The following is a 21,525-nucleotide window of genomic DNA, read 5'->3' as shown; positions in this document are numbered from 1 at the left end:
GGGGCATGGGTGGGAGCAGAGAGCCAGGTGCCTGGGCTCTGCCCCAGCATCACGGCTTTCCCAGAGGAACCCAGGAGCCAAGCGCTTGGTCACCCCACCCGAGGGAGAGCCGCCCTGGGCCCCCACCACCTCCTTCCTGGGGGGCTAGACTTCCGTCTCCTGGGCTCAGCGGCTCGGCCCTTGCTGCCCTGGCCCTGGCCCTGGCCCCGGGTGCGGGAGAGCCCTCCCACCAGGGGAGTGGGGCATCTCGGGGAGCACAGGCCTCGGGCCCGGTGACGGGCGGGCAGCCCACAGGGGCGCATCCCCCACAGCCCCTCGTGACGCGGGGGCAAGGCTGGTCTCCCTCCGCGGTCGTCACCTCGGGTTTTTGCTTCTTTAGTTCTTTGGATGGTTTTGACTGACCGTGATTTGATCTTGACCCGCGGTCCTCTGCTGTGTACTCACTCTCCAGCCTTGTTTTCTTTCAGGTCTTGCCCCTGCCCACCTCCTCGCGCTGTGTCGCTGTGACGTTCCGCGCCCCTCCTCCGCCTGCTTCGCTCCCATCTCAGCTCCGGCTCCAGCCTAGATGGCCTGACGATGCCGCCCACCCTTTCACAGAAATCAACTCGCTTTGTTTTCGTTTTAATTTGGGTTTTGATTCTTTTGACTGTTGGCAGTAAATGTTAATTCGTGGGCCTTCTTCTTGCTCAGTTGGGGTGCCCTGGGGTGGGGGCTGCATCCTGGGCTGCTCTGGAACGTGACAAGGGTGGCGCGCCCTCCCAGGTGGTGGTTGCCTTGCGATCCCAGCTGTGGCTCGGGAGGGGACACACACGGGGTGATGAGCTGGGGCGGGGACGGGGCTGGGCTCAGCCGCAGGACCCGCCCTGCCCGCAAGCTGCTGCGGCCCCTGCGGAGCTCCCGCTGCGGGGCGGGTGGGGGAGCTGCGGCGGCGGCGGCGGTGATGAGCTGCCTGAGCGAGGGGTGTGCGCGGCCCCGGAGGCGCATGCGGGCCAGGCCGGGGGTGTTGGCTCGAGGAGCCCCCGAGACTCTGACCACGTCCCCTCGGGTTCTGGGGACCCTGTCTCCACCTCAGCAGCCTCGTGTCCTCTCTTGCAGGCGGTCTCAGGTCATTGAGAAGTTTGAGGCCTTGGACATCGAGAAGGCGGAGCACATGGAGACCAACGCGTCGGCTGGGCCCTCGCCATCGAGCGACACGCGCCAGGGCCGCAGCGAGAAGAGGGCGTTTCCCAGGAAGCGGGTGCGTGTTCGCCGCGGGGCTGCACTCGGGCCCCAAGCACACCGGGCGCCCCTCTCGTCGAGTCTCGTGTCTCTCGGCTCCTTCTCGGATGAGCGAGCTTCTCGAGGGAAGGCCTGCCCTCTGGGTCTTCCCGCCGGCGTCCGCGCCTCTGCTGCCATCCTGAGCCGCGGCCATCGCCCTCTCTTGCTCTCGGGGGCGGCCCGCCTTCCTCCCTTGCTCTTTCGGGCAGAAGCCACGGCCCCGCTTCTCTGCTCGGTCCTTACAGTGGGTTCCACTTTGGAAACCTGCCCTCCGGGCCGCCTGCCTCTCGTGGCCCTGCCGCATCCGACTTCATCTTGCTGCCTGTTCTCTCTGGGCTCGGCGGGGCCCTGCATCTTCCCTCCGTGACGCCTCAGAGCTGGGGGCAGGGGCCAGGAAAGCTGGTGCCCAGTGCGTCGGAAAGGGAAGGGCGACTTAGCAGCCACCATGGGAAGCTGGAGGCGCCGGACCAGGAGTCCGGGCGCAGGTCCCATCGGCCCCGGGGAGCGGGACGCCGCAGCGCCCCCCCCCCTCGCCTGGAAGTCGGCCCTGCAGCCCGGCCCTCCCTCCCAGGACTCCGGCCGCCGCAGGCTGGCTGGTGCTGACCGGCTGCTCTCTGCCGCAGGACCTCCCCAGCGACGCGCCTCTCCCGGACACCTCGGCCTCCCCCCTGTCTCCACACCGAAGAGCCAAGTCACTGGACAGGAGGTCCACGGAGTCCTCCCTGACGGTGAGCCCAGGCCCAGAGACGCTGCCGCTTCTGTCCTCACCTCCTCACGGGCTGCCCCTCTGCACACGGGCCTCGTGTCTGCGTGGGAGGCGGAGGCCGTGTTTCTGCCTTTCTTGGGCTCCGAGGGCACCTGAGCCCGAGGTCCAGTGGATGCGCCCGTCCGGCTGGGCCGCCCCATTTTGGCTCTGGGGGCTCGGGGCCGCAGCAGGGAACCTGTTTTTCTTGTTCTGAGTGTTTGTTTCTGTGATGTTTTGGAGGCAGGAGCACCCCCTCCCTGGGTGTTTGTCTGGTTCGTGGGGTCCCTGCAGAGGAAGAGCGGCCTTTGCTCCCAGGCATGGGAGCTGTGGCCATCGGCTAGGGGTGGTCAGGCGGCTCCAGCACCATCATCGCTCCTCAGGGAGCCCCGAGTGGCAGGCCAGAGCCTTGGGATGAGACGCCCTTCTGCTTTGTCCTCACCCGTCTGCGGAGCCCAGGGCTGGTCCTGCCCTGACCTGCAGGCGGAGACCTCAGCCGCGCCCTGACCTCCAGGCGGGGCCAGGGCAGCCGGCTTTCTTTCCTGGAGGAAGCTTGGTTTCCCCGGAGTCTGCGTGCGTTTGGAGCAGAGGCTCCAGAGCACGTGTGCCTGGTAGGTGTCTTGCCACATGGCACCCGCTGTCTCAAGCGCCACTGTGGTCTGTGGTCCTGGGTCCTCAGAACAGGGAGAAAACAGCACAGCCCTGTTGTGGTCAAGGAGGCTGTAGGAACGTGGACGTGGGGCTGAGGGGAGCAATGGTTCCCGTCTCGTTACACACTGGCCTTGCTGGCGCCCAGGTGTGCGACCCCGCCGGGCCCTGCTGGGCTGAGGTGGCCCTGAGGTGCTCTCGTGCTGCTCCTCGGGCCCAGCACCCAGGTGCCCGAGGACCCGCGGGGACAGCGCCCTGCCCGGGTTCTTCTGTAGGGAAGCGGACACTCGGATTCATCCTGCTGGCCCGGTGGCCTGAGGGTCTTGGCGGACTCCATCTTGCTCCACGCCAGGCGTGGCCTCTGCTCATCTTCCCGTGGCTTCTGAGAGGACTTCCCGCTCTCCCCTCTGCCATGGCTGCCCATCTTCCCTCCACATGGACGAGCCCTTCTGTGCGGGCCCGTCTTCTCTGCCTCCCGGGCAGCCCAGCTGTGCTGCTCACAGCGAAGGGCCCGGGCCCAGCATCCTTCCTCCCAGACGGGCGCCTGTGGGGGGCCTTCGCAGGCCGGTCTGGCCGGGGAAGAGCCCCTTCCCCGGAGCCCCCGTCCTCTGGAGAGACGCCTGCCGCCTTTGTCACCCTCTGCCGGCAGCTGCAGTACTCGGGGCGTTCCTCTGAACTCTTCTTTCTCTCCCTTTCTTAGCCCGACCTGCTGAATTTCAAGAAAGGCTGGCTGACCAAGCAGTACGAGGATGGCCAGGTGAGTGGCCTGAGGCACCAGGGAGCAGGTGTGAGGCCCAGCCATCCTTGGCCCCAGTGGGCATGGGGGCACCGGCTCTCCTCACCTCCAGCTCACCCCCTCATCTCTTGGACCAGGACCATGGCCAAGAGCCCATCTGCCTGGAAAGACAGGCCTTGGGTGGGACGGGGGCAGCGACAGGGAAGCCCCAGCCTGGCCTCCCCGCACCGTGTGCAGACACACTCCTGCTCCCCGCGGGGTCTCAGCCCCAGGCCGTGGGTGTGGCCCCAGCACCGGCTCCTCCCCCAGCATCCTCTCCAGACCCCAGAGCACAGGCTCCCAGGAGAGGAAGCAGCCCGCCTGTGGGGTAGCAACTGCCGGGCTAGAGGCGCGGGAGCTGCAGCAGGAGGAGGGAGCCACTCGCAGCTGCTCGGGATGGTGGGAGTGTGTCAGGACGAGCCTGCTGGGCCACACCCGGAGGCCCCTGAGCCCGCAGCCCCAGCCCACACCCTGCTTTCCGAGCGCCTGCCACGCCGTTCTTTTTCTTTCGCCCTCTGTCAACCCCTTGGCCATGCGTGAAGACTCGAGCCCCCTCCCTGCCACTCACAGTGAAGATCTGGGAGTCTGGCTGCAGGTGGGCCCCCCCCGCCGGCTAAGCCAGGGGGTGGCCGTGGCCACTGGCAGCCCCTTGCCGCCGCGGGGCCCAGCTGCGTCTGCAGCTGCAGCCTCGGAGCTGCAGCACTGCTCACCAGCCACTCTGTGGGGTCGAGCGCCCACCCCCGCTGTCCATGCTGCCATGTCACCAGGGAGAGGTCACGCGTGTGCGCGCACCACCAGCAGGAGGGGCCCTCTGCTTCAGCTGTGCTCAGGGGGGTCCCCCAGGACCCTGGCTGGGTCGCCTCGGAGCAGAAGGTGGGAGCTGAGTGCTGGTTCTCCCTTCCTTTTCAGTGGAAGAAGCACTGGTTTGTCCTTGCTGATCAAAGCCTGAGGTTCTACAGGGACTCGGTGGCTGAGGAGGTGAGTGTCTCCACCCCTCTGGGCGGATGGGCGTCCGGAGGCTCTGCTGCTCCAGGGCTCAAGTCCCCTCGCATTGGCTCCCGAGAGGGCCTACCTCTCCCAGGACCCGTCCCTGCAGGGACGTTGGCCCTCTGGACCTATGCAGGCGTCTGCTCACAGGGGCTCTCACTGGCGCTTTCTCTTCTCTGTTCTTTGAAAAACCCTGAAAGGCGTCTTATTTTAGGAGTTCCTGTCGTGGCTCAGTGGTTAACGAACCTGCCTAGTATCCATGAGGACTTAGGTTTGACCCCTGGCCCCGCTTAGTGGGTTAAGGATCCAGTGTTGCCATGAGCCGTGGTGTGGGCTGCAGACATGGCTCAGATGCCACGGTGCTGTGGCTGTGGTGTAGGCTGGCGGCTACAGCTCCAATTCGACTGCTAGCCTGGGAACTTCCATGTGCCGTGGGTACAGCCCTAAAAAGACAAAAAATTAAAAAATAAAGACGTCTTATTTTAAAAGTCAAGATAAACAGTTTTGTTTTTTCTGTAAGAGATTTTGTGGTGAATTGAGCCTTTTAAAGAGCTGAACTAAATCTTGTCCCTCGTCTTCTGACAAGGACAGGCAGTGGGCCGCGAACGTGGCTGTCCCAGTTGAGCATTCTGACTCCCTTGTTGAACCAACCAGAAGTGGCGCTTTCTTCACCTACGGAAAATCAAATCTTACTGCCTGCATTCCTATCCAGGAATCCTTCAGCTAATTTCACATCCGAAAAGAGATCCGTGCTCTGCGTTAGCTGTTGCTGCACTTCTGTAGGAGCAAGGGGTCAGAAGCGCCTCAGTGTGTAGCGCTAGAGGGCTGCTCGTGTGCTCAGAGCCGAAGCAGCTGCAGGGGGGTGGCAGGCCTCTGGGCGCACCTGCAGTCGGGGACGGAGGGAGCATGGGTGAGGGTTTGGCCGATCTCAGAGAGGCATCTGCAGACCCTGGGGAGCCACTCAGGGCTTTTTATAACAAAAATACTGGTATGAAACTCTGCTGTCATTTACTTTCCCTGTTGTGTTGGCATTTGTACTGATGGTTTGTGCCTTGGCCTCGTCGGCCACAGTAGCAGATGGCCAGTGGCCATGGTCCTTCACGGCCACTCTTACGGTGCTGAAGAAAGGGCCTTGGCGGAATCGGTAAAAGTACCGATTTTATTAGGGCTCAACCCTTGAGCACCCATCTGTTTAATAATCTGTTTGGGCTTTTTTTGTTTGCTTGGTTTTTTGTGTGTGTTTTTGCCATTTCTTGGGCCACTCCCGCGGCATATGGAGGTTCCCAGGCTAGGGATCGAATCGGAGCTGTAGCCACCGGCCTATGCCAGAGCCACAGCAACGCAGGATCCAAGCCGCGTCTGCGACCCACGCCACAGCTCACAGCAGCACCGGATCCTTAACCCACTGGGCAAGGCCAGGGATCGAACCCACAACCTAATGGTTCCTAGTCAGATTGGTTAGCCACTGAGCCACGATGGGAACTCCCATAATCTGTTTTTTAAAATATGAAGTCTGGAGTTCCCATCGTGGCTCAGCAGGTTAAGAACCTGACTAGTATCCATGGGGAGGCAGGTTCGATCCCTGGCCTCAGGCCTCGCTCAGTGGGGTAAGGATCCAGTGTTGCCGTGAGCTGTGGTGTAGGTCGCAGACTCAGCTCAGACCCCGTGTGGCTGTGGCTGTGGTGTCGGCCGGCAACTCCAATTCGACCCCTAGCCTGCAGGCGTGGCCCTAAAAAGAAAAGTAAAATAATAAAATGGGAAGTCTGCCTGGGTCGTTTGTGCTGCATGTCCAAGTGTGACCGCGTCTGGTGGGGAGGCCTGTGCCCCTGCCCACCGTGCCCGCTGCCTCTCCTCGGGGAGCACTGCCTCTGCTCGGAAGAACGATGGACAGACCGAAGCCCCCGCGGTTTGGGTGCTGGGCAGATGTTTTCTTGAAAATAAACCCAGCGAGGCTACTCCTTCCAGGAAAACGACTGAACAGATTTGTTACCAGCGACAGAGTAACTTGAGCTTCCCAGCAGACTCGGCCCTCTGAGGATGTGTTTGCTCACCAGCCTGCCGGCTTCCCTGGGCTCATGCTCTTTGCCGGGTAGGTGGTGACAGGGCAGCGTGGCATTTGATCTGTGGAGCATCAGTCTCTGCGAGACACGCACAGCTCAGCACCTTCCAGGCGACGAGACGTCCCCAAACCCCGTGTGGATAAGAGAGCCACTCAGAGCAGGGGAGGCCATGGCTTTACCCGAGCAGAGCACAGAACTGCCGCCTGGCGGAGAAGAAGAGCCACGACGGCCTGAAACGACGGTGCAGATACATCCCGCTTTCCGACCCGCGTCAGCCTAGGCCGTCCACATAGACCTCACCCCAAACAGCGGGGACAGCTGGAGGATAGGGCCGCGTGGCAATCCACTTGGCCTCAGACGCGAGGCATCACAGCGCCTTGCAGACGTCTCCTACGGGCTTTTTAGATAATGCTTTTTATTTTTAAAGTGAAATAGGTTTATTTGTGTTCTTAAAAAGTAAATAGGTACTTTTTTCCAGCTCATTTCAAGTATGGCTCATCGACAAAGCCCACATAAACGAAAGTTCTTTGGGGTCCTCGGTTTTTAGGCGGGTTAGGGCGGTTTGGGAGCCCCTGGCAAGGGAGTCCTCGGCAGGACCCCGGCAGACGGCAGTGTCGGTGTTCCTAGGCAGTGAGGGGCGGGCAGCGTCCTGGCCGGTGAGCACACGAGCCCGCCAGCCACAGCGCTCGCGGGCGCTGGCCTTGACCGAGCACCTCTCGCCTCCTCTGCAGGCCGCGGACCTGGACGGGGAAATTGACTTGTCCACGTGTTGCGACGTCACAGAGTATCCCGTGCAGAGAAACTACGGCTTTCAGATACACGTGAGTCGCGGTGGGGTTCAGAGGTGGGCGGGGCCTCGGGCCTTTCTGCCGGTGTGGGCGTCCGGTCCTGTCCCTTCGTCGGCCCTGTAGCTCTCCGCCCCCACCCCCAGTCTGTGATCGGAACTAAAAACAGGCATGAGCATCTTTCTGTCAAGGCTGTCTAAAAGCCTCTTGTCACTGGAGGTTCTTAGCTTTTCCTCTGCCTCTTTAAGCGCTGGGGCTGGGGCCACTGAGGAGGGCACTGAGCTGAGTCTCCGGCTGCTGGAGGGTTGCCTCTCGTTCTGCCCCTGGTCCGGTCACGCCTCCGCCCACAAATCTCTTTAGCCCACAATCTTGTGAAGAACACTCAGACAAGCAAGGCACTTCCCCCGCCCTAAAAAAAAAAAATCTGATTAGACAGATGAAAGGGTTCTCACTGGCTGCTTCATCGCCGCTGGCGGCTTAGGGGCTACTGCAGGCAGCCAGGCTTGAGACCAGCGGTCGGGTCGCAGTAGCAGAGGGAGGCTCTGCCTGGAGAAGTGGACTGCGTGGCAAGGCCCCGCACGCGAAGCTGCTCCTCCTCAGGCTCGCGTTCCCAGCTCGAGCTTCGGGCCTGGCACAGGGCCCAAGCCTCTGTGCCAGTTTCAAACGAGGCTTCTGCATGGTGGGTTATTGCCCATGTGGTGGAACACAAGGTCCAGCCCTGCCCCCAGAGGCCCGCCCACTGCGTGCAGCCCAGCCAGCTCCCGTTCTGATAATGGGCTCAGAGGTTACTTCCCAGGAGCCGGGACAGAGGCCAGACCTCTCTTTGGGGAACGCCGAGTCTTCCCTCACGAGGGCTGCAGGAGCTGGTCAGCACCGAGCCTGCCCCCCGGCGCCAGGACCCCAGCAGCGTCGCTTTGTCCCCTCTTTGGTGCCAGGCTCAGCTGTGTCTGGACCTGGCGTGGCTCTGGCAGGTGGCAGTGGCTGATGTTAATGACACTGGGAGAAGACTGAGGCTCAGACCCCAAGGCCGGTGAATTTATTCAGAGGACGCCAGCCCGCAGGCCACTGGTCACAGCACTCCACCTGCGGGGCCCCAAGCCAGAGCTGGAGGTGGCACTGATCTTGGTGGCCTGTGCTGCCCTTCGGCCCTGCGTCCCTGCAGGAGGAATGGATGTGCTTGGGGAGCTGGAACCCTGGTCTCCTCTCTGTGGACAGCGCCCAGTTTGGGCTCTCTGGGCCGCACGATGAGTCCCCTCCCTCACCCCCCCACCGCACCATCTTCGAGAGCAGCTTCCTCTGGGCAGGGCCTCCTGCCGGGACGAGGCCATTCCCATCACCGATCAGGCTGCAGCTTCACTGTTCTAGGGACACTTTATGTGCAGTGCAGCCCAGGCCTGGCCACACAGGTGCCGGTGTGCCCTCCTGGCCATCAGAGACCGGGCATTTCCAAGTCACCCGTGCTGCCTGGCTGATCTCACCCATCAGCCGAGCCCTCTTCACTTTCCCACGGGTGGGTACCGTGGCTTAGCCCAAGTTCAGGTGCTTCTCCGTGAGCCCCATGGACTGAAAGGTCTACGTCGGGGGGCGGGGGGCTGTCAGCTTCCTGGAGGGGCTCAGCCTGGGTCACTAGGGAGCTTTAAGACCTCAAGGGGCAAAGCTGTCACTGGCCCAGCCGCCAGACCTAGTGGCACCCACCAGGGCACGGAGGGACACGATGGGAGCCCTGAGTTCCGAGCTGGGAGCCCGCCCTGCAGAGAGGCTGTGGAAAGCACCAGAACGTGGAGGCCTGGGCCTTGGGCAGAGGTGCGAGAGGAGGGCGGGGGGGAGGCCGGCCGATCAGACTCCAGAAACACCCGGGAGCGGGAGCCGGTGCGCACAAGCTCAGCAGCCCCCAACCCCAGCCGTCACCGAGGGCCCCGCCAGCAGAGACGGGCCGTGCCGAGCTCCCCTCTCCCGCTGCTGACGGCTCGCGTGGTCCTTTCACGATTAGCCGAGGAACGGTTCTGACGCCCTTGCTCCTGCTTGGCAGGAGCCCGCAAAGGCAGTGAAGGACATGGGCCCCGCGCAGCCCGCCACCTGCCTTCCTGCCCGCTCGCCCGTGGGGACTGTGTCTCCAGGCCGCACCTCAGCTGCTGGCTGTGCTGCCCCCTCGTCCGCGATCCGCTCCCATGGAGTGCAGTCCCCTCCCTCAGCCCCTCTGGCGGGCACCCCACAAGCTCACCCAAGCAGGGGTGCATGAAGTCGGGGACATTGTGCACACCCCGCCTCCGTCTGACCCCTCAGCCCGTGGAGCGGCCCCCGAGCCCAGCCTCGTGCCTGCCTCTCTCCTCCCCCAGGTCCCCCCAGGGCCTGCTGTGCGCGGCTGCCCTCCGCTGGGCCTGCTCCCTGCCCGGCCACCCGCCAAGCCTCCTCAGCCTGCAAGGCCCGCCCAGCCCCCTTCCCGCTGCTGCCCCACGCACACGCCTTCCTCTGGTCGGGAGCCCCTGGCAGAACAGGGAGCATCTTGGTGCAGACGCCTTGGGGCAGCAGCGGGCGTCCTCGGATGTCCTCTTCCCTTGGCCCTTGCTGACCCGAGGGGGCCCCCTTGCACTCCGGGGACGGCCACCTGGCTGCAGTGCTCCCCATGGGACCTCCTGGGGCGGGAAGGTGCCGGTCCCTGCCGATACCTCGTCTTTCGTGCAGACCAAGGAGGGCGCCTTCACCCTGTCTGCCATGACGTCTGGCATCCGGCGGAACTGGATCCAGACCATCGTGAAGCACGTCCACCCGACCTCCGCCCCGGACGTGACGAGGTGAGCCCCGCTGCCCCAGGCACCGCCTCCCCGCGTTCCCTCCGCCCCAGCGTCCACTGCCCACCCCGCATCTGTGCTGCTGTGGGCGCTGCACGCAGCGGAGCGTCTCCCTGGGGTGGGCGCCGGGCCTTGGGGCCGAGCCCCGGTGGGCAAGGGCAGCCCCAGACGCCGCGTTCACAGCCCACCCAAGCACTTCCTTCTCCCTGCCGCTCCCCCGTCTCCGGGCTTCTGTGCAGCCAGGACAGACTGTTCCCTGTGTGAACATCCGTGCGTCGTGAGCCTTGTGGTTCGCCACGTGCCCCCTCCTGGCCGTGGTTAGAAACCCGCTGTAGTCCTTTTACCAGAAGCGGAGGAGACGCCGCCGGGCCGCTTTGGGGCCCCTCATCTGTCCTGAGAGCCTCTGGCTCACGCAGTTCAGCCTGGAGTTTGGAATGCTTCTCGAGCGATGTCTTGTGTCATAGGCCACGTGGGTGGTGGCATCCCTGAGTTCTCCTGGGGCTGCGTTGCACCTCTGTCAGGTCCTCCCCCGCTTCCTGGGGACACTGACCGCGCTCAGCACGGAGGCCGCGTTCCACTCGTTCTTCACCCAACCTTGTCTGTCCACCTCCTCTGTCCACCCCGCTGTCTGTTAAATGACAGGAGCTTGGCTCTTCCTGAGTCTGGACAGCCAGCGGCAGAGGCCAGGGCTCTCTGCGGGCATGCGGATGCCCCATGCGGCGGCTTGGGGCCTGGCCGGGGGGACGATGGTCTGGGGTGTCCCGGGGCAGGCAGGGGATCTGGCCTCAGAAGAGCACGAAGGTCGGCCTCGAGAACACGTGGTTCAGGAGGTGCACCTCCCGCTGTCGGGGACACAGCCCACGGGGACAGGTGTAGCCTTTGTGTGGGAGGATAGACCTGCTGGAGCCAACTCCAGGGTCCGCGCATCTCAGGGTTGGAAGGGCTCCCCTCACCCCGCTTCTTCCTCATGGGCCTTTAGAGTTTGCCGGCAAGATGGGTTTTTAGTGCATCAATGTACTAGAAGTAGGTACCAGTGTCAGGTGTGGGAGCGAGCTGCGCTGCAGCCCCATGTCTGCAGGGAGCTGCAGGGGGCTTCCTCTGCTGGAGGGAGTGGCGGGTCTGGCTTTATGGCGTCCAGACACCTCACACGGCTGAGGTGTCAGTTTAGCGTCATTGTTGGAAGGTCAGTCCTGGCTTTGAATCGGAAGCTCGTGGGTTGCTGTCTCTGGCACAGGAGGCCACAGGGTTCTCCTGTGGTCACCTTCCACGGGCCCGTCTTCTGGCCACACGTAAACACAGGCGCCCCCTGGAGCTCCACCCTGGCCAGCCCTTGTGCCCAGAGGGGCTTCCAGCCCTGTTCTCAGGGCTTCGGCCGGTCCAGAGGCCCCTTTGCTCAGGCTGGGGTCTTGGCATCTTATCCTCAGAGCCCCCCCCACCCCAGTCCCCCAAGCCCCCTGTGCAGGAAGCCTTGTTGTGGGGACAGACTGGGGCTCTCCTTGGCATGGCCAGGTGGCAGGAGGCACCCTGAGCATTCTGTCCCATCTGGCCCTCTGCACCAGGTGGGAGTTCAGGAGAGCCCCTGTGTGGCACGGGCTTGCGGGTGCCACCTGGTCCATCAAGCTCACTTGCCCACAGGTGGTCGGGGCCTGTTTCTCTGATCGCTCTGTCACACCAGCCACCAGAGTAGTTTAGTGAAGACACAGGCCTGAGCATGTTACCTGCTTTTTGGCAACCCCGAGCCTTTTGAGGAGAGTGGCTGGTCTCATTCCTTCTGTTTGCCACCACGGACTGCCCAGGGCACATGTGCCACAGGGGCCACCTCCCACATGACCTCGCTGGATGGTGGCTCTGCCCAGCACAGCCTGCTGGGGCTCTCGGCCTCGGCTCCAGGTGGGGCCAGGCTCCTTTGCTCCATCATCCCGGTGACGCCGTCGTGACGCTCGTCAGTGTCGTTTCTGCCAGGGGAGTCTCCCAGTGTCGTCCCGCTGGACACCTGGGCCATCTGCGGCTGCTCTGCCGGCCCCGCTCAGCCAGGCTGGGGTTCCCTCCAAGGCCGCGCTGCTGGGTCGAGGCCCCCTTCCCCTTGCCTGCGTGAGCCGCGGCCAAGCAGAGAGAGAACGTGGTGAACGCAGGGAGCTGGGCCCACTGCCCGGCACTCGGCCGCCAGGAACTTCGCCTGACAGGCTGTGTGTGTGTCCCAGCTCGTTGCCACAGGAAAAGAAGCGGAGCAGCTCCCCCTTGGAGACCTGCCCGAGGCCGCGGGAGACGCAGGACGGGGAGCCCAGGGAGCCAGACCCGGAGCAGAAGAGGAGCCGGGCTCGGGAGCGCCGGCGGGAGGGCCGCTCCAAGACCTTTGACTGGGCCGAGTTCCGCCCCATCCAGCAGGCCCTGGCCCAGGAGAGGGCTGGCGGCGCCCCGGGGCCCCCCGACGCCCACCCCGAGGCAGAGCCCGGCGAGCTGGAGCGGGAGCGTGCACGGCGGCGGGAGGAGCGCCGAAAGCGCGCCGAGGGGCTGGGCGCCGACGACGCAGCCCTGCGCATGGAGGTCGACCGGGGCCCGGGGCCGCCGGTGACCACCGCGCTCCGGACACAGAATGTGCACGTGGAGATCGAGCAGCGCTGGCATCAGGTGGAGACCACGCCCCTCCGGGAGGAGAAGCAGGTGCCCATCGCCCCCCTGCACCTGTCCTCTGAGGACGGGGGTGACCGGCTTTCCACCCACGAGCTGACCTCTCTGCTGGAGAAGGAGGTAATGGCCGAGGCGGCTGGGGCCGGGCGGGCGGGCTCCAGGCGGCAGCCTTCCCCAGCTGCCCCCGTGCCCAACTCCGCGAGAGAGACGGCCCGCCCACCAGAGGCTTGCCGAGGCCCCCACGGGGAGACAGACAGGTGGACAGACAGGTCCTCAGAAGGCAGCGCAGGCCAGGGATGTGCGGGGGGCAGGGAGGAGCACCGGGCCTTGCCAAGGACCAGAGTCGACCATGCAGAGCCAGGGGTGCCAGAGCTGAGGCTGGTGGGCTTGCAGGGCCCCGTTTCAGGCATGAACTGGCGGTCTGGGTGGAAGAGGGGCTGAACAGAGCTGGGTTTCCCTGGGCGCCAGGCAGCCCTGGGAACCTCGGGGACCTGACGAGGGTGCAGGGCAGGCGGCTGGGGCTGGGGCAGTGAGCCTCCCCAGAGAGGGGTGAGGCGGCTGGTCCCTGCCTTTGAGACCTCCGTTTCCGCCGTGAAGATGTACCCAGAAAGCCTGTCTGCGGGATTTGGACCCTGGCTTTGTAAGTCCGAACAGAGGTTCGTGGCCAAGGAGGTGCAGCATTATGGCCCCCTTCTGGGGTGAAAAGAACACGCTTCAGAGTTGCTCTTAGCAAGAGAGCAGCCGAGGAAGTCACAGCCTGGCCGCCTTGGCCTGTCTCCACTTCCCACCTTCACACTTTGTGAAATTCAGGTGGCTGACATTAATCACTAGCATCAGCACGGAGATTTTGTCTTCATTTTCTGCACCTGCTCGTGCAGTCACAGAGGCAGAGTGCAGTAGAGTGACAGTTCCGACCCGGGTTGCTCTCAGGAGCCAAAAGGAGCCTGCCGGTCAGCAGGCCGCAGTGGACCTGGCAGGCCAGGGCCTGAACACCAAGGCCCCGTGCGTGCCTGTGGCCCAGCCCGCGGCACACCCAGCTCCTTCACCTCCAGGGCACACGCGGGGAACGTCCAGGAAGGGGGCAGGCAGGGGATACCCGGGCTCAAAACCACTCAGAGCAGGAGGGAGGAGCAGCTCGCTTCTGAGGACCCGTCTCACCAACACGGTTTCCTAGGAAGCGTTTCCCGTGAGCCTGCTAGACGGGGTGGCTGTGTCGAAGCTGAGGTAGAGCCTGGAGTCAGGCCTGCCCAGGGGCCTGTTGGACTGCGCGGAGGCCACCCAGGGCACCCGGCGGGCGGAAGGCTTCCTTCTGCCATGAGCACCAAGCCCTCATCTCCTGGTGGGGCCTGCGCCTGCTGGTCCTCAAGCAGGCGTGGAAATCACTGCAGGGCCAGCCCCTGGAAGGCCCGCAGCGAGTCCGGCGAGCCCAGCCCAGCTGCAGTCAGACATGTCCCGCGGGCTGGTGCTGTGCCGCTGCTTCTGTTACTGTCACTCGGCTTTAAAATGTGTCTTTCTGCCAACAGTTGGAGCAGAGCCAGAAGGAGGCCTCGGACCTTCTGGAGCAGAACCGGCTGCTGCAGGACCAGCTGAGGGTGGCTCTGGGCCGGGAGCAGAGCGCCCGGGAGGGCTACGTGCTGCAGGTAGGGCTGAGGGCTGCTGCAGCTCCCCAGGCGCCCGTGGGGTACAGGCTGGGAAAATGCAAACCCAAGCGCCAGGCCTCTGGGCGACCCTGCCGGCGGAGCAGGCTCTCCGGGCGGAGGTCCTGGGCGCTTCTCGTGTGACATTTTGCAAAGTCTGCCGAAACCTCCGCATCTGCGGGCCAGGCCCTGCCCTGGGTCAGGGCTCGGGATGGCAGTCCTGCCCCGGCAGCGCTGTGCTGGGGGAGGTGCCCGCCGGGTGAGTGCTGGGGGAGAAGCAGGACGGGCGAGGGGGTGGAGAACTGGAGCCGCCGGCCTTCACGTCAGGGCCCTGCCGTGTAGACCTAGCACTGCTCCCCTGGGGCCCTTTCACCTCTCGGGCCCAGATCCCGTGCTAGTTCCTCCACAGACGTGTCTGCACGGTGGCGCGCTTGCCTCCTGGCTTCGCGCATCCCTCTGCTTCCTCTCTCCCCACTGCGGCTGTGGCCCGGGGTGCCCACGTTGTTGCCATGCCCTCTGCAGACCCTGAGGCACCAGGGACTGGCGATGGGTGCGTCTCACCAGGCCTTTCTGAGTCATTCGCGTAGACCCTCCAGGCTTGGGGAGGCTCTTTTAAACCCTGGGTGGGCCACCATCCTGCGGGAACCCCCTTCACACCAGGTGCTGACCTAAGAACCCGCCCCGGGTCCGACCTGGACGCTCGCTCCAGCCCGTCCTTCAGCCGGCACCTTGACCCTCCCCACCGGGTCAAATGTGTTGCTTTGAAAGGTCTCTGATCGCAAGTCCGAATGAGCAAGGGCCTTTGGGGTTGCGGGTCGGGAGGACCTGCAGCTCGGGGTGGGCACTGCGCTGACGGCCGGGAGCAGGAGCTGGCACGGTGTGGACGTCGGGAAGTGTGTCTCTAACTTGCCGTAACTGAGTGTCACATCTGTGGCTTTCCCGCCAGCGCACGGAGAGGGAGCCACAGGCAGGCCCGTCTAGGCTGAGCTGCTCTCACGCCTCTGGGTTAGTCCTGTCCAGTCTGCACGCCGTTCAGCTCGGGCAGTTTTGTTTCCGTTGTGTTGCATTTTCTTTTGTTCTGCACGCTTCCCTCTCTTCTGCTCCACGCCACCAAGGTTGGTTTGGTTTGCTCCCTCTCATGTGTGCCCCACGGTTCCGTTCTCCCCCTCGTTTTGTCTTCCTGCAGGTAGAGTAGTTCCTCCTGTCACTGTAGAGGACCGGCTCCGCTGGCGCAGGAGGCCTGGCGATGTCACCTTGCTGACATCCCCCCGCAGGTGCCTCCCTTCCTTCTGCCCTGTCCTAGAAGGAAGCGGCCTCGTCACCGCCCGGTCCTGGTCCTGCGCTTTCGTGGGGTTCGTTGTCTAGAGCTGTGCCTTTTGTTTTGCAAAACAAACAAAGGGGTGCGATGCTCCCCCCCCACCCCCGTCTCTTGTCCCGCAGTCTTTGTTTGCTTGTTATCGGCGTGCTCCATTTTTCAGTTTTGTTTGGTTTATTTCTCCTAGAAGCTATTCGGTTAGCGCTGTTTTGATGCTAATGTCCATGTTTTCCGTTTACCTGGAAGCAGCTGCTTTACCCAAAATTAAGATGATTTGTTGGGATTTTTTTCTAACGAAAAACAAATTGTGCGAAGGATAAAAGGCAGACCCACCAAGGAGCCTTTCTGTGGTTGACCCTGGCCAGAGGTGTGACACTCAGAACTGGGAGGCCCGAGTGTTACTAACCAGTATTTAATCGGTTTTTTTAAGACTGAAGTGGCCACCTCCCCATCCGGTGCCTGGCAGAGGCTCCACAGAGTCAACCAGGACCTGCACAGTGAGCTGGAGGCCCAGTGCCAGCGCCAGGAGCTCATCACGCAGCAGATCCAGGCCCTGAAGCGAAGCTACGGGGAGGCCAAGGACGCGATCCGGCACCACGAGGCCGAGATCCGGAGCCTCCAGGCGAGGCTCAGCACCGCCGCCGCCGAGCTCGCCATCAAGGAGCAGGCGCTGGCGAAGCTCAAGGGTGAGCTGAAGCTGGAGAGAGACAAGGTCCGCGAGCAGCTGGAGGAGCGGCAGCAGAGCGAGGCCGCGCTCAGCGCCCAGCTGCAGGCCAGCGAGCAGAAGCTCCAGAGCGCCGAGGCCCTGCTGCTGGGGAGGACGCAGGAGCTGCGGGACCTGGAGAGGCAGCAGGCACTGCAGCGGGACAGGCAGAAGGAGGTGCAGCGGCTGCAGGAGCGCATCGCCGACCTCAGCCAGCAGCTCGGCGCCAGCGAGCAGGCCCAGAGGCTCATGGAGGAGAAGCTGCAGCGCAACTACGAGCTGCTGCTGGGGAGCTGCGAGAGGGAGAAGCAGGAGCTGCTGCAGAGCCTGAAGGAGGCGGAGGACAGGGCCAGCGCCTTCGAGGACCGGCTCCAGGACCACGAGCAGCAGCTGGAGGTCCTCCAGAGGGAGAAGCTGAGCGCCAAGTCCGAGGGCAGCGAGGCTGTGCACCGGCTGGAGGAGCAGCTGGAGATGAAGGAGGCCAGCATCCAGAAGCTGGCGGAGCACGTGCAGAGCCTCCGGGAGGAGCGGGACCTGGTCCGGCAGCGCTTCCAGGAGCTGCTGGGCCGCATGGCCCTGTCCGACGGGGATGTGGCCGCGCTGCAGGAGCAGCTGAGGGGGCGGGAGGCCGACTATCGGAGCCTGGAGCACTCCTACAGGAGCGTGGCCGGCCAGCTCCAGGGCGCGCACACCCGGCTGCAGGAGAAGGAGGAGGAGCTGCGGCGCATCCGGGACGCACACGAGCAGGCCCTGGAGAGGAAGGAGCAGGACCTCAGGGAGGCGCTGGTGAACACGGCGGCCCTGGGGAGCGGCTTCGAGGACGCAGACGCGAAGCTCCGGTCCAAAGACGAGGCTTTCAGGGAGCCCGACGAGGACTCGGGGGAGCCGCAGGGCCCTGTGGAAGGAGCAGAGGTGGCCGGCGGCAGGCGCGCCAAGCTGGAGCACGAGGCCCCAGGGGAGGAGCTCGGGGACCGCGGCCCCAGTGGGGAAGAGAGCGCTGCGGCCCCGCGGCCGGACGGCTCTGACAGGGAGGGCCACCCGCCGAGCCCCTCGAAACCCAACCTGGGAGCACCCGGTGTGAAAAGGCAAAGGATCCGCTTCTCCACGATCCAGTGCCAGAAATACAGCCACCCTGACGGGTCCGAGAGGACCTGGACCAGCAGCACGTCTTCTGACACCAGTCAGGACCGGTCGCCCTCGGAGGAAAGCGTGTCGTCAGAGCCCCCCCCCAGCTCCCTCCCCACCACCAGCGACGCCGACGCCTACCTGTCCATCATCCACTCCCTGGAGACCAAGCTCTATGTCACCGAGGAGAAGCTCAAAGACGTGACAGTGAAGCTGGAGAGCCAGCAGGGCCAGAGCCAGGAGGCCCTGCTCGCGCTGCACCAGCAGTGGGCCGGCACCGAGGCGCGGCTCCGCGACCAGCTCCGCGCCAGCCTGCGCCAGGTCGCGGCTCTGGCCTCCCAGCTGGAGCAGGAGAGACAGGCTCGGGCAGAGGTCGTCCAGAAGCACGTCGGGGAGCTTGGTAACTTCCAGGTGAAAAACAGTCAGGCCCTGGCTTGCTTAGAAAGCTGCCGCGAACAGCTGCGGTCCCTGCCGGGGGCCGGCCCAGAAGACGCTCGGGAGGCCCAGGCGGGGCCCCTGGCCAGCGTGGAGAGCTTGCTCGTCGGCGCCATCCAGGCCCTGCGTCACCAGCCAGCTCCTGCCGACGGTGGGGCCCAGGCTCAGCCAGGGGAAGGGGGTTTCTCAGAGGAAGGGAAGGGGACTTGGCGGCGGCCCGCGCACCTGCCTGAAGCGGCGGAGCAGCAGCAGCTCAGGCTCCTTTCTGATCAGATAGCTCTGGAGGCCGCACTGATAAATCAAATATCAGATTCCCTGAGAAACACCACATCAGATATCTCGCACATCCTCTCTGAGGTTTCTCAGTCAGCGAGGCTGCCCCTGGAGTCTGGAAGTGCCGAGGTCTGTCCCGGGGCCCCAGCAGACGCCTGGGCTAAGAAGGTGCTGGTGGATGGAGAGTTCTGGAACCAGGTCGAGTCCCTGAGCAAGCACCTGGAGACACAGGGCGGAGAGGCAGCCGGCGCCGCGCCGGCCCAGGTCCCCGCCCGGGCCGACGCCGCGTGGGTCAGGGCAGAGCTCAGCTTGGCCGCACCCGCAGTGAGGGAGACGCTGCACCGCAGGCTGCAGGGCATCCAGGAGACTCTCCAGGGGACGCAGATGGCTCTGCAGCAGCACAAGCGTGTGCTGGGGGAGATCCTGGGAGCGCACCAAACCCCCGACTTCGACAGAGGGATGCAGCGGGCCCCAGAAGCCCTCGGAGTACAGGCGCCTTGGGCCGGGAGCCCGTCAGGAGAGCTCCCGGGTCATCAGGACCGCGCTGGCTCCCAGCAGCCCCCTCCCTGGTGCCGCCAGAGCTCTGGGGCCTTCGTTGCTATTCAGGAGGAACTCGCCCTGCAGCTTAAAGATAAGGCCGGCCTCTTAGGAGAGATCTCGGTGGCTCTGGCCTCGCTTCCCTCCGGGGGGTCGGAGGGGGACTGCCAGGAGCTCCTGCGGGCGTCCCGGACCCGCTCCTGCAGTGCTCGGTTGGGGGGCCTCGGGCGGTTCTCCTCCTCCCTAGTCGAGGGTGCCATCGCTCAGGCTCAGCTGTGCTACGCCGCCTGCCGGGTTCGGCTGGAGTACGAAAAGGAGCGCCAGGGCCTCCAGGGGGCCCGGCCAGGCAGCGGGGGCCCCTGCCAGGAGCACGAGCAAGCCGTCGGGGCCCTGAGGGCAGAGTACGAGGAGCTTCTCCGCCAGCAGAAGAGCGAGTATCTGCAAGTGATTGCCATCGTCGAGAGGGAAAACGCAGAGCTCAAGGCCAGGGTCGCCCAGCTGGGCCAGGAGCGGCGGCGCCTGGAAGAGGCGGAGAGCGAGCCTGGCGCGCGTCTGTCTGCCCCACAAGGGCGGCACGAGGAGGGGGTCAGGAGCGTGGCAGAGCAGCTGAGCAGAGTAGAGGGCACGCCGCAGGCCGAGCCCGGCATGGTCCTGGGCCAGTCAGGTGCCCCGGTCGGGGGTGGGCAGGGCCTGGAGCGGCCCCCCGTGGAGCAGGTGCAGACCCTGGAGGGCAGGTTCCAGCTCAAGATCAGGGAGCTGCAGACGGTTCACGAGGAGGAGCTCCGGACCCTGCAGGAGCACTACGCGCAGACCCTGCGCTGCCTGCAGGAAACCCTGCACCACTGCCAGGGGCGGGCGGCCGCCGGGGAGGCCGAGTCTGTGACGGGGCTGAGAGAGCGCATCCAGGAGCTGGAGGCCCAGCTGGACGCCACGCGGGAGGAGCTGGAGCACAGGGGCCCGGCCGGCAGTGCGGTCACGCTGCAGGAGGAGCGCCAGAGGGACTTTGAGAGCCTCAAGGTTCTGATGCTGAAGCAGGGCGGTGGGGGATCCCGAGAAGCACGGGGCGGAGCTGGGAGGCGGTTCTTGGCTCGGGGTCGCTGCCCGGCAGAGGGAGCGGAAGCCCAGTTCGTCCCACCACGTCCGCGGGCTGCCTGGCCAGGCAGGGCGTGTAGCCGCCCCGCAGCCCTCCCACCCCCTCCTCCCGGCTGCACAGATCTGGGCCTGCAGAAGCTCCTCTCCTGTCCCGGGAGAGCAGACCTGAGCTTCCAAAGGAACGTGTGCCACCCAGCGTTGAGGGCCGCCCCTGCCCTGGCTCCGCAAGAGCTTGGCTCTGGTGGGAGCGCTGCGTCGAAGCGGCTGTGCTTCCAAGTGGGCACGGCCTTCCTTTCTCCAGGGCTCTTGAGACGTGACCTCTCCCCCGCACCCCTGCCCCGTCTCACGCCCCTGGTGGGCGAGATCCTCAGTCCCTGGTGCTCTGGTCTGGGTGGGGCCGTCCAGTTTGTGCTGCCCAGGGTTTCTGGGCCTCGTCCTCTTGGGCTTCTCGCCACCCTGCCGCGTACCCCACCAACCTGTCTCCTCACGTGCCCTCTGTCCCCCTTCCCCCCGCCACCCCAGGGCTCAGGCACACAGAGCCGGCTCCAGCCAAATGCTACGCCGACGCTGCCGTCCACAGGATGCCACCCTGGGTCCCAGAGCCCTTCTGCCAGCTCTGAGCCAGCCCCTTGGCCTGTGCCCAGCGGCAGGGAGCACTTCCACTGCTCAGTCAGAATGGTTCGAAAGCCACCGTGAAGCTTGAGGGGGCTTCAGGGGCTGTCCCGGAAGTGCAGCATGCCGCCTCATGTGGCGGTACATGCGGGCACGGCTTCAGAGCTGGGCGCCTGGGAAGGTAGCTTCCTGGCCACTGTCCACACAGCCCGCAAGTCTGCATGGGGGGCAACTGAGACGAGGCCCAGGTGGGCACCTCACACCAGTCGGCGAGGACCTGGGAGGGAGGGGCCCCTTGTGCTGACACTGGACACGCAGGGACGCCGCTGCGCTTGGGGCTCAGACGTGCCTGTTCTGTGCGCCCTCTGTCCCGTGCCTGTGCCCCTTCTGGTTGGCCCCCGTGGGACACGCAGACGTGACAGCAGACAGCTCTCGCTGGGGCCCAGCCGACAGCCATGGCTGGTACAAATTTTGGCCTGGGTCAGGGGACTGGGGGCTTGGCCCGAGGGCCCACTTAGGATGGCTGCAGGCTGGTGCTCCCCTCATGACCCTGCATGCTGGTGGAGGAACTTTGACCCTAGGGATTACTGGCTTAAAAATTAAGATTTGTTTATAGATTTGCCATTTTTTAAACACACGTCCTTTCCGAAGAAGCAGCCAGTCTTGAAAGATACCTTAGTGGTTCTGTAGAAAAAATTTTGACCCTTGTTTTTAAAGCACTGAGATCAAACCAGATCTCCCAGCTGTGCTGCCTGAGAGGCCACACTGAGCCCACAGGTCCTGGGCGCAAGGGCCCTGAGAGGAGACGGCCAGCTTCCAGATGGAGCCCCGGGGGAGGGTGCCCGGGGAGTGGACGGCGGGGAAGGCCACGTTCCAGGCAGCAGGTCTGATGCAGGGAGGTTGGCCCTGACCGCGGGCTCAGATTCCCACGCACGGTCACAGGGCGCTCCGTGCCCTTCCTTGAACCACGTGCTGGGAGGTTGGGAGGGGGATCCCCCCACGTCGAATCTGCAGGCTCGCCTTCCAGGTTTTAAAGATCAGCCGTGGCACGACCTTGTCAATCGACTATACTTTTAATGGGAAAATTAAAAAATAAAGATCCCCAAAGGCACCACCCTCCTTTGA

General features: G+C 64.5%; 1 protein-coding gene across 1 annotated transcript in view; it reads left to right on the top strand.

The window, feature by feature from the left end:
- Positions 1-21,525, top strand: part of MPRIP (myosin phosphatase Rho interacting protein) — a 108,267-nt gene that overhangs the window by 76,444 nt on the left and 10,298 nt on the right. The window contains 9 exon segments of the mRNA NM_001435399.1: positions 1,096-1,237; positions 1,881-1,985; positions 3,348-3,404; positions 4,332-4,400; positions 7,201-7,290; positions 9,937-10,046; positions 12,245-12,791; positions 14,195-14,311; positions 16,054-19,713. Of these exon segments, the coding sequence (NP_001422328.1) occupies positions 1,096-1,237; positions 1,881-1,985; positions 3,348-3,404; positions 4,332-4,400; positions 7,201-7,290; positions 9,937-10,046; positions 12,245-12,791; positions 14,195-14,311; positions 16,054-19,713 (4,897 nt within the window).

This window comes from Sus scrofa, chromosome 12, assembly GCF_054392235.1.
Source record: "Sus scrofa isolate SSC_HxYL_T2T_F1_AM1 chromosome 12, Sscrofa_HxYL_maternal_Yorkshire_Landrace_v2.0, whole genome shotgun sequence".
Classification (NCBI taxonomy): Eukaryota; Metazoa; Chordata; class Mammalia; order Artiodactyla; family Suidae; genus Sus; species Sus scrofa.
The sequence above is the reverse complement of the archived record's forward strand: the minus strand, read 5'-3'. Positions and strand labels throughout refer to the sequence as shown.